This window comes from Gorilla gorilla, chromosome 13, assembly GCF_029281585.2.
Source record: "Gorilla gorilla gorilla isolate KB3781 chromosome 13, NHGRI_mGorGor1-v2.1_pri, whole genome shotgun sequence".
Taxonomy (NCBI): Eukaryota; Metazoa; Chordata; class Mammalia; order Primates; family Hominidae; genus Gorilla; species Gorilla gorilla.
The window spans coordinates 37,247,604-37,259,900 of record NC_073237.2 but is presented as its reverse complement, the minus strand read 5'-3'; the positions used below and the strand labels follow the sequence as shown (position 1 = coordinate 37,259,900).

The window sequence follows — 12,297 nt, the reverse complement described above, 5'->3', positions numbered from 1 at the left end:
TTCGGCATTTTCATTCTTCTCCCACATCCAATATGTGAGAGCACATTTTCTTGACCATGTCAGGGAAAGCTGATTAAGTGGAGAAACCAGACAAGGAAGCAGGTATGTTTCAGTGTGACCTATGGTTCTTCACTCTTCCCTCTTACTAGGTTCCTTCATCCATTCAGTGCCCCGGCATGAAGTACCTGATATTCTAGAAGTACACCTGCCTCATGCTCAGCCCCAGGATGCTGGAGTGTACTCGGCCAGGTATATAGGAGGAAACCTCTTCACCTCGGCCTTCACCAGGCTGATAGTCCGGAGTAAGTGATGGAGAGGCCACCATTTGTGATGGTGTAGTTGTTAGGTTGTTAGGATTTTTAGTTGCAAATAACAGAAACTAACCATGGCTTCTTAAGCAAAAACCAGGGATTGGTTGGAGGTTGTATTAGTCTGTTCTTATGCTGCAAAGCAAATGAATAAGAGGTAGCAATCATTAGAGGAATGACAGAGAAACCCAGGTACTTAGACCTGAAGACTTAAATATTTAATATTACAAATACTTGATATAGCTGGGGAAAACTCAGGCCAAATCATTTTCTTTTCTCAGGGCAAATCATTTCTAATTTCACATGCTCTTTATTGAGACATACCTGAGACTGGGTAATTTATTAAGGGAAGAGGTTTAATTGACTCACAGTTCAATATGGCTTGGGAGACATCAGGAAACTTACAATCATGGCAAAAGGGGAAGCAAACACATCCTTCTTCACATGGCGGCAGGAGAGAGAAGAATGAGAGTGAAGGAGAGGGGGAAGCACCATATAAAACCATCAAATCTCATGAGAACTCACTCACTATCATGTGAACAGCATGAGGGCAACTGCCTCCATGATTAAATGACCTCTTACCTCCTACTGGGTTCCTCCCACAACACGTGGGGATTATGGGAACTACAATTCAAGATGAGATTTGGGTAGGGACACAGCCAAACCATACCAGAGGGGGACACTAAGGACTCTTAATAAACTGATGGGAAAGCTGAAAAGTGGCTGGGTGGTACGGTGGCTCATGCCTGTAATCTCAGCACTTTGAGAGGCACTTTGAGCTCAAGAGTTTGAGACCAGCCTGGGCAACATGGCAAAACCCCGTCTCTACAAAAAATAAAAAATTAGCCAGGCATGGTGATGCATGCCTGTAGTTCCAGCTATTTGACAGGTTGAGGTGGGAGGATAGTTCAAGCTCGGGAGGTCGAGGCTGCAGTGGGCCAGGCTGGTTGAAAGAGCAAGACCTTGTCTCAAAAAAAAAAAACTATAAAGCAAGTTCCAGAAAAGATAAGCTTCAAGGAAGAGCTGAGGCTCAGTTGTGGTGGGTGTGGGGAGGTAAGGGAGTGGGCTTTCTCTCTAAGATGCTGCTTTTACCATGTCTCAGCTTCAGCAATGTTTCTTTCACTTCCAAATTTTGAATTTCCAGGATAAATAATCAGATTGGCCTAACATATATTAGATGTCTATCAGCCTAGACCAGTGAGCTATAGACAAGGGTGGAGTCAAGTACTACAAGTTACAGGCACTAGAAGCTCACATTTATACAGCATAATCATCCATATAAAAAGGGGGATCACAATGAGTAAAGCAGTCTCACTGAAAGGTGTCTGCTCTAGGGGGATGAGTTGGACCTCTTGGGTTAGACTAACATCTGCTTAAACATTGCCTTCTGTAAATCCCATACTTCCCAGGTCATTTAACTCTTATGTGTGATTTTTATTTTCAGTTTTGAAAAATCTAAGAGTTAGAACTAGTAAAAACTTTTTTTCTCCATTATAACTGTTGAAGTGGGGGCATAAATATCACCATTACATGTTCCTGTAATTTTTACAGGAACTTCACAAATAGAAAGAAAATGATTTGCCCTGAATTTTCCCCAGCTAGATCAGGTTTTCATAATATTAAATATTGAAGTCTTCAGGTCTAAATGCCTGGGCTTCTCTGTCATTCCTCTAATGACTGCCAACTCCAATTCATTTGCTTTGCGTTATGTTCCCCCATTCATTTACCAAAATGTGTTGGTCATAACTCTGTGCCAAGAATTGTGTTGGTGTTGAGAATACAGAATCATAAGATAAATCCCTGTCCTTTGGGTCATTCCCAATCAGAGTAGGCACATGTATAATTAGCTAAATAAATATTGAAAAATGACAATAGAAGTATGAGAAGTGTGGTTCCTCTAGTTTATGCTCCATGCTTAGCCACCTCTATGGACATAAAAGATAGCATGGTGTTTTATAGGCAGGACTATTTGGGCTTGAGTCGAGAGGAATCTTTCCACGTACCCAAGACCTATTTCCTCCTGGATGACTACTGTGCTTGACTTCTATTAAATGTCAGAGCAGCCTTTTTGTAATATGAATCTTAAAAAATGTAAGTTATGATGATAGCAAAACTGCAATATTCAGCTTCTAGTAGCTTGCCTCACAGCTACCTTTACATGAAGTTTCTGTGGACTTGGGAGAAGCAAGTGACATCCCCTTTTATTCCACTACTCAGGAGAGTCTGAATGTCAAGGAAGCAATTTGCCTTTATTTCATTTAGCTAGTTTCTCTGGAGTCTGATATAACACCATGTACTAGGTGTACTCAGAGGGTAAATGGGGTACATCTTCTAGGAAGGTCAGATATACCTATACATGTTGATATATACTTGTTTGAGATAGGAAAACCAAAGCGTTTTTCCTAATCTCTGCTCTCACTGAACACAACACTTCTGGCACCAATGTGCACAGATTACTAGGCCACTTCTGGAATTTCTCATTCAGTAGGTCATGGTTGGGTGGGATCTGGGGTTTGCATTTCTAACAGATTCCCAGATAATGGGGATGCCACTGGTCAGAGACCACACTTTGAAAACCACAGCTCCAGCCTGTAACCGTACCTGCAGCTCCCTGGACATGCCATGCTGTCTTCCCATGCCTTTTCTTTGCCTGGAAGACACTCTCCAGCCTTATCTTCTTTGCCACTTAGTTGGTCCTGCAGATTCAGCTTGCATACCATATACTCTGGGAAGCCTTCCTTTATGCCCTCTTCTATCCACCAGACAGAGTTAGGTACTCCTTGTCTTTGTTTCTGTCGTGATTTCCTGTTTACATGTCTGTGTCCCATATTAGACAATGAGCTTTTAGAGAGCAGAGCCTGTATTTTATCTTTATTCACCATTGTCCACTGAATGACTGACACACAGTAGGTGCTCAGTAAAGATGTGTTGAGCGAATGTGCTCTACTCACCACAGCCTTGTTTTCCTTAACAAAAGGATGTGAAGCCCAGAAGTGGGGACCTGAATGCAACCATCTCTGTACTGCTTGTATGAACAATGGTGTCTGCCATGAAGATACTGGAGAATGCATTTGCCCTCCTGGGTTTATGGGAAGGACATGTGAGAAGGGTAAGTAAAGAGACTTGATAAGTAAGCTGTGGATTTAAAAAGCCATCATTGCTGGATCTAGAATTTTAGATCTGGACACAGATGGGAATGGAAGCTAAATGGCCTCTGTTAGGTCAGATGGTACCTGTGTGTGAATTAGAAAAAGGTGCCTTTTCCTAAAGGTTCTTTAATGCCAACCACTGGAAAGTTATAATAAATATACAGATCCGTGATGTTTACAGTGTGAATGCTGCCCCCTAGGTTTGTGCACTGCACAAACCCGCATGATTGTGAGTGATGTCCCTGATGTCTGCTCTGTGGGGCAGTTTCATTTTCAGTAAAATGGGCCATAAGGGTGTGTTCATCCTACCATGCCACAGCTGAGATTTGACTGTTTCCCATATTCACTAGACTAGGAGAAATGAATCCAAAGAACTATGTATTTCAAGGGGTTGCATATTTGACTCTGAATCATCTTTTCTTTTCCTCCCAAAGCTTGTGAACTGCACACATTTGGCAGAACTTGTAAAGAAAGGTGCAGTGGACAAGAGGGATGCAAGGCTTATGTGTTCTGTCTCCCTGACCCCTATGGGTGTTCCTGTGCCACAGGCTGGAAGGGTCTGCAGTGCAATGAAGGTATGCACCAATCACACCCTTGGACAGAAAATGCTCTAGCAGGTACATAAAGGAGATCCAGTTTGCTGTAAATCACAACATAGGATATACCTGGACTGCTTAGCTACCCACTACTGGACGACAGGATTTTGAATCATGGATGTTTACATCCAATGTTAATTATACTTTCACAATAAAAATCTAGACCGCATAGAAAGTACTTCTCATAACTATCATCTGGGGATCTTTACTAAAGCACGGATTCTGATTTGGTAGGCATGGACTGGGGCCCGAGGTTCTGCATTTCTAACAGGCTCCCAAGTAGTTCCAATGTTATTGGTTTTCAGACCACGCTTTGAGTAGGAAGATCATAGAAGACTTGTTTTTTTTTTTTCAGTGAATCATAAAGTCACAGCTTTAGCCAGGCATGGTATCACATGCCTGTTGTCCCAGTTATTCAGGAGGCTGAGGCAGGAGGATCCCTTGAGCCCAGGAGTTTGAAGCTGCAGTGAGCTATGATTGCACCACTGCACTCCAGCCTGGGCAACAGAGTGAGACCTCGTTTAAAAAAAAAAAAATAAAAATCAGAGCTTTTATGTCAGATCCAGACAGGATTTGGGGCTCAAAAATTGAAGAAGTTAAAATCTTAACTGCCGTGGACCTTATGCAAGTAGTACTAACATCATCTACTCAGAGTCCCTCTGCCCTTTGTAAAATAAGCTTTCCCATTTGACCAGGCTCTGTGGAGTGCATGTGATATCCACTTTTCAGTATGCGTTTCACATCTACTGTTGCATAGTAGCTCAACATGAACCTGCAGACAAATGTGACAGAACCTCCCTAATGTATATTAATACTGTGAATTAGCCAGAGCTCAAAGGCTTTTCAGTGTTTATCTCACAAAGTCAGCTTTTCCCATATCCGGCACTAAAGGTAGCTACGATGGGGTCCCAGCAACTTGATAACAATGCTCCAGGGCAGAGCAGTTCAGTAGAAATATAAGCCATCCACATATAGAATTTAAAATTTTCTAGTGTCCACATTAAAAAAGTGAGGAGAAATAGGTGAAATAATTTTGATCTATTAACCCAATATGTTAAAAATATTATCAGTTCAACATGTAATCAATAGAAAAAAGTATTAATGAGATATTTTACATTCCCTTTTTCATAGTAAGTCTTTGAAATTTCAGTTTGGACTAGCTATATTTTAAGAGTTCCATAGCCACACGTGGCTAACTGTACTGGACAGCATAGCTCCAGGGGCTTGGAGGAGGAGGACAAAGAGGAGAGTTACACAAAAGTAAGCTTCAGCCACCTGCAATACCTCATTCAGTTCCCTCTAAATGCTATGTCTGCCCCCCTGGAACATGCAGTGAGCCACAGCAGTGGAGGAATCCCATCTGGCCTCTGAAGTGTGCATCTTAAGGTAAAACGTGACTCCAGGCAGGGGGCAGATCCCTTCTTTTTTAAAAAAAATTAAAATGTTATGCAAACTATGAACACTTTGCTAGGACCCAGGAAGGGGTGCATGCCAGCAGTCTCTAGAACATAAACTTCATCAGCTTTGTAGGGAATGTGTCTCTGGGCCCAGGTTTTTTTTTTTTAAATTCTTTTTTTTTATTATTATTATTATACTTTAAGTTTTAGGGTACATGTGCACAATGTGCAGGTTAGTTACATATGTATACATGTGCCATGCTGGTGTGCTGCACCCATCAACTCGTCATTTAGCATTAGGTATATCTCCTAATGCTATCCCTCCCGCCTCCCCCCACCCCATAACAGTCCCCAGAGTGTGATGTTCCCCTTCCTGTGTCCATGTGTTCTCACTGTTCAATTCCCATCTATGAGTGAGAACATGCGGTGTTTGGTTTTTTGTCCTTGCGATAGTTTACTGAGAATGATGATTTCCAATTTCATCCATGTCCCTACAAAGGACATGAACTCATCCTTTTTTATGGCTGCATAGTATTCCATGGTGTATATGTGCCACATTTTCTTAATCCAGTCTATCATTGTTGGACATTTGGGTTGGTTCCAAGTCTTTGCTATTGTGAATAGTGCCGCAATAAACATACGTGTGCATGTGTCTTTATAGCAGCATGATTTATAATCCTTTGGGTATCTACCCAGTAATGGGATGGCTGGGTCAAATGGTATTCCTAGTTCTAGATCCCTGAGGAATCGCCACACTGACTTCCACAATGGTTGAACTAGTTTACAGTCCCACCAACAGTGTAAAACTGTTCCTATTTCTCCACATCCTCTCCAGCACCTGTTGTTTCCTGACTTTTTAATGATCGCCATTCTAACTGGTGTGAGATGGTATCTCATTGTGGTTTTGATTTGCATTTCTCTGATGGCCAGTGATGGTGAGCATTTTTTCACGTGTCTTTTGGCTGCATAAATGTCTTCTTTTGAGAAGTGTCTGTTCATATCCTTTGCCCACTTTTTGATGGGGTTGTTTGTTTTTTTCTTGTAAATTTGTTTGTGTTCATTGTAGATTCTGGATATTAGCCCTTTGTCAGATGAGTAGGTTGTGAAAATTTTCTCCCATTTTGTAGGTTGCCTGTTCACTCTGATGGTACTTTCTTGCCCAGGTTTATAAGAGTACATTTCATGAACTCATCTCAGCCCATTCCTGGCTCAAGAAATCACCAAGATTTTATGAATGGAACTGTTCTAATATTCTTCCAGACTCCTTTCAACAATTACTATCCTGTTTAATCCATCCAAAAAGCAGTAGGAAAGCAAGGAGACATTTCTAACAGTAACTACTTAAGGACATGGTCTCCTTTAATAGTCCAGGATTTAGAATAGTCAACAATAGATTGTACATTGGCAAGTTTTATGTATCAGGGCTGGTTTCTATCTGAGGAAATAAGCAATAATAGAAATTTTTGAAGCAAATAGTGGGGACAATAAAGAGAACAGGGGAATTCCACTGTGCAAATATGTGATAATTCAAAGTCATTCAGAACACTTTGCCAGGAAGAAAGTTCTAGTGTATTCTAGAAACTAAAAAAATCAAGGCTTCATGATATTTTAAGGTCTTCTGCCATCCCAACAGAAACTTGATTTCAGTAGTCAGATTTCCTTTATGCTTATTAATAGTTCTTAACCTTTCTACCATCTGCTTTGAGTAAGAAGTTGTGATTAAGTTTTTTTCCAGCTTTATCAAGGCCTAATTGCTAAATAAAAATTGTATGTAGTTAAGGTGCAAAATGTGATATTTTGATATATGTATACATTGTGAAATCATTACTGCTGTTAAGCTAATTAACATATCCATCACCTCACACAGTTATCTGTGTTTGTGGGTGTGGTGAGAGCATTTAAAATCGCTCAGCAAATTTCAAGTGTACAATACAGTAATATTAAGTTTAGCTACCGCACTGTCTATTAGAACTCCAGAACTTACTTATCCTACTGTGTAATTAAAAGTTTTTGCCCTTTGACCAACATCTCCCCATTTCCTCCACCCTGTAGTCCCTGGAAACCATTATGCTACTCTGCTTCTATAAGTTTGACTTTTTTAGATTCCACTTATAGAAGAGATCTTACAGTATTGGTCTTTATATGCCTGGGTTATTTCACATAGCATGGTGCCCTCCAGGTTCATCCGTGTTGTTGCAAATGGCAGGATTTCCTTCTTTTCAAAGGCTGAATAATATGCCATTATATATGTGTACACACCACATTTTCTTTATCTATTCATCCATGGATGGACACTTGCTCAAGTCCATATTTTGGCTACTGTAAGCAATGCTGCAATGGACATGAGAAAACAGATGTCTCTTTGAAATAGTGATTTCATTTCTCTTGGATATATACCAGAAATGGGATTGCTGGATCACATGGCAGTTCTATTTTGAGTGTTTTGAAGAACTTCCATATTGTTTTCCATAATGACTGTACCAATTTACATTCCCACCAACAACATACAAGGGTTCCCTATTATCTACATCCTTGCCATTCTAGCAGGTGTGATGTGATATCTCAATGTGGTTTTGATTTTCATTTCCCTGATGATCAGTGAGGTTGAGTATTTTTCATAGACCTGTTGGCCATTTGTATGTCGTCTTTTAAGAGATGTCGGCTGGGCATGGTGGCTCATGCCTGTAATCCCAGCACTTTGGGAGGCCAGGGCGGGCGGATCACCTGAGGTTGGGAGTTCGAGACCAGCCTGACCAACAATGAGAAACTCTGTCTCTACTAAAAATACAAAATTAGCCGGGCATGGTGGTGCATGCCTTTAATCTCAGCTACTTGGGAGGCTGAGGCAGGAGAATCGCTTGAACCAGGGAGGTGGAGGTTGTGGTGAGCTGAGGTCATGCCATTGCATTCCAGCCTGGGCAACAAGAGTGAAACTCCATCTCAAAAAAGGTAAAAAAAAAAAAAAAAGATGTCTATTCAAGTCCTTTGTCCATTTTTTAATCAGGTTGTTTTCTTGCTATTAAGTGGTTTGTGTTCCTTATATATTCTGGATATTAACCTCTTATCAGGTGTATACTTTGGAAATACATTCTCTTGTTCCATACATTGTTTCTTCACTCTGTTGATTGTTTTCTTTGCTGTGCAGAAGCTTGTTAGTTTGATGCAATCACATTTGTCTATTTGTGCTTTTGTTGTCTGTGCTTTTGAGGTCATATCCAAAAAAATCATTGCCCGGATCAGTATCAAGAAGCTTTTCCCCTCTGTTTTCTTCTAGTAGTTTTACAATTTCAGGTCTTATGTTGTGTCTTTAGTCAATTTTGTTTTGAGTTTTGAATATAATGAGATGAGGTTCTAATTTTATTCTGCTGCTTGTCGTTATCTAGTTTTCCCAGGACTATTTATTGAAGAGATTATCCTTTCCCTGTTGTGTGTTCTTCATACTTTTGTTGAATCTGTTAACTGTAAATGTGTAAATTTATTTCTGGGCTGTCAATTCTGTTCCGTTGGTCTATATGTCTGTTTTTATGCCAGTACCATACTGTTTTTATTACTATAGCTTTGTAATATATTTTGAAATCAGGTAATGTGATGTCTCTAGCTTTGTTCTTCTTGCTCAATATTGCTTTGGCTATTCTAGGCCTTCTGTGGTTCAATATAAATTTTAGAATTGTTTTTTCTATTTCTGTGAAAAATACCATTGCAATTTTGATAGTGATTGTATTGAATTTGTAGATAACTTAGTTGTGAGTGATACTAAAAATAAAGACTGCATTTTAGCTGGGTGAATAAAATACAAAATCAAAAGAAATCATCATAGCCCCAAAAGACAAGCTTTTGCATTAATTTTTGGTTAGAAGCCTTCTAGTAATGTTACAGTTGACCAAAATAAGGACACCCAGTTAACAGAATCCATTTGCCATGTACCAAATTCTAAGAATTGTCCTGGCAGGTTTAGTGAGCTCCAAGGGAAAATAATGCTTCTATCCTGTCCTCCCAGGAGCTTATTACAAGTATCAAAACATAATTTGAATGGTTTAAATATTCTACTATAAAGAAACAGTCTTAAAAAGCTAACATTTTAAATTATCTTGATTTTTAGTTTTTAGCAGTTTAACCATGATGTGCCTATGCATAGTTTACTTTATATTTATTCTGCTAAGGGCTTAACAAATTTTTGAATGTGTAAATTTCAACAAATTGGGATAATTTAAACCATTATTTCTTCAAATATTTTGTCTGACCCTTTCTCTCTGATCCTTCTTGGACCTCCAGTTACATGTGTGTTAGATGTTTTGTCTCATGGGTCCCTAAGGATTAATAATCATTTTTTTCCAACCTTTTCCCTACTTTTCTCCTTTAGATGGACTATCTATTGATGTTGCTTCAAGTTTATTGACTCTTTCTTTTGTTATCTCCATTCTGTTGCTAAGTCCATACAGTGATTATTTGATTTCAAATATTGTGGTTTTCAGTTTTAGAATTCCTTTTGCTTTTTAAAATAGTTTCTATTTCCCTGCTGAAGTTTCTCATTGTTGCATTTGTTATGAACATATCTTCTTTTACCTTACTGAGCATAGTTATTATAGTTGTTTTAAAATACTTATCTATTCCAACATCTGAGTCATCACAGTTGGTCTCTATTTATTTTCTTTTCCCTTAAAAAACGGGCCTTAATTCTCCATTTCTTCTTTGGATTGTATCTTGAGCATTGAAACTGTTACATTGTGGAGACTCTGGAATATGATACATTCCTTTCAGGAATGTTGATTTTGTTTTGTTTTAGCAGGCAATTAACTTGGTAGGATTCAAACCTCAAACTCTCACTGTTAGGAATCAGGTCAAACTCAGTTTAGTTCTTTTACCTTTAGCTGGGCTGCTTTGAGTCTGTACTGAGCATGCATGGATCAAGGATCAGCCAAAGATCTGGGGCTTTTCTCTGACTCTTTCTGGGTTTTCCCTCTCTCTTCAGTGGCTGTGGTTTTCCTGACTCTGTCTCTGATGCATCAGGCCAGTAGACTGCAGGTTTTCTTTGGAGTTTTAGCTTCCATACGTGGTGTCAACTGTACCTAACAGTTAGGCTAAAAGCTGAAAATTGGAAAACACGTCATTCCCATCTTCCAAATTTCAATTCCCCTCCAGAATCTTCCAGGTCTTTTTTCTTCCTATCCCACTGTTAAGTGCTTTCAGGAAGTTATTTTCTAAATGTAGTTGTACCTACAAGAAAGTTGGCATGATAGGAGCTCATTCAACTTTTTTTGGAGGCGTAACTCCCCAGCTTTTTAAGTTCCTGGTAATTCAGATAAATTACCCACTACCTTACACAAATCAGCAAAGTTGATGGCTTAGAGAGAAAAATAAAACTAAACACCTGCAGCCTTAGTTTCCTCTCTTCCCCTGGATTAATACTGGTTTTTTGATGTCTTTGTTTACAGCATGCCACCCTGGTTTTTACGGGCCAGATTGTAAGCTTAGGTGCAGCTGCAACAATGGGGAGATGTGTGATCGCTTCCAAGGATGTCTCTGCTCTCCAGGATGGCAGGGGCTCCAGTGTGAGAGAGAAGGTAAAGCAAGGTAACACTGTAGTCAGGGCCATGTTCAGCATGTCTGAACTGAGCTTTGGTAGTGTAATTCTTGTGCCGGCATCCTAAGATCCTCAAGCCTCTTTTGTTTCCATCCAGAAGTTGGGAATAGTTTATCCTAAATCCTAAAGCACAGCATTTTAATTCTGCTCTACTAACCCTAATAGTGGGCTTTATTTCTCTTTGCACTAGGCATAAACCACGTGCTCTTTGTAGCAGCTTAAGTGATGACTGGCCAGCTGAGAGCTCTCCTACCTTTTCTGCTCCCTTCTCTAGGACCAACCTTTTCCCTGGACATGTGTAACAGAGAAAGAGCAATTTGGGATGGATTTAGACAGGGGATATTTTTAAAGCAATAGAAAGAATAAAACAAATAGAAAAGATTATGCTCAAAATGAAATTTTATGTCATTCTAGTTCAGAAATTACTCTTCAGCAGGAGTCAGCAAACTTTAACCCACAGACTAAATCCAGCCCACTATCTTTTTTTAAACAGCTTTATAGAGATACATTTTTTATATTATAATGTTCAACTTTTTAAAATGTAAATTCAGTGGTTTTTAGTATATTTGCAGAGCTGTGCAATCATTGCCATAATCTAATTTTACAACATATTCATCATACCAAAAGAAACCTTGTACCCATTAGCAGAAAATTCCATTTTCCAATCCTAATTTCTGACAACCATTAATTTGCAGTTGACCTTAAACAACATGGGGGCTAGGGGTACTGACCCTTCTCACAGTAGAAAAGCTACATATAATTTTTGACTCTCCAAAGACTGAACTACTAATAGCCTTCTGTTGACGAGAAGCCTTACCAATAACATAGTCAATTAACACAGAGACTAGTATCTGTATATATTTTATGCCTTCATGACATACCTTTTTCTTAATTTTTTTGGTATTTCTAGGCTACACAGTTTGTCTGTGAGTTTTTTCAAATTATCCTAAATCTCCAAAAAATTTTCCAATATATTTATTGAAAAAAATTCCACATGTCAGTGGACCCATGCAGTTCAAGCCTGTATTGTTCAAGGGTCAACCACATCTTCTGTCTCTGTAGATTGCCTGTTCTTGACATTTTATATGCTGTAAACAAGATTGTATAATATGTTGTCATTTGTGACTAGCTTCATTTGCCCCACCTTTTTTGAGGTTTATCTATGTTGTGGCATGTATCAGTACTTCATTCCTTTTTATTTCTCACCATCTGTTATTATAAAGAAAAAAATTTTGGATCACAGCCACCTCCATTCATTTATAGTAT

General features: G+C 39.2%; 1 protein-coding gene across 4 annotated transcripts in view; it reads left to right on the top strand.

The window, feature by feature from the left end:
* TEK (TEK receptor tyrosine kinase) overlaps positions 1-12,297 on the top strand; it is a 123,197-nt gene that overhangs the window by 60,888 nt on the left and 50,012 nt on the right. For all 4 annotated transcript variants that reach the window (XM_019034171.4, XM_004047894.5, XM_055350817.2 and 1 more), the window contains exons 4-7: positions 150-302; positions 3,286-3,417; positions 3,892-4,032; positions 10,883-11,011. In XM_019034171.4, the coding sequence (XP_018889716.1) occupies positions 150-302; positions 3,286-3,417; positions 3,892-4,032; positions 10,883-11,011 (555 nt within the window). The remainder of the gene's footprint in view (positions 1-149; positions 303-3,285; positions 3,418-3,891; positions 4,033-10,882; positions 11,012-12,297) is intronic.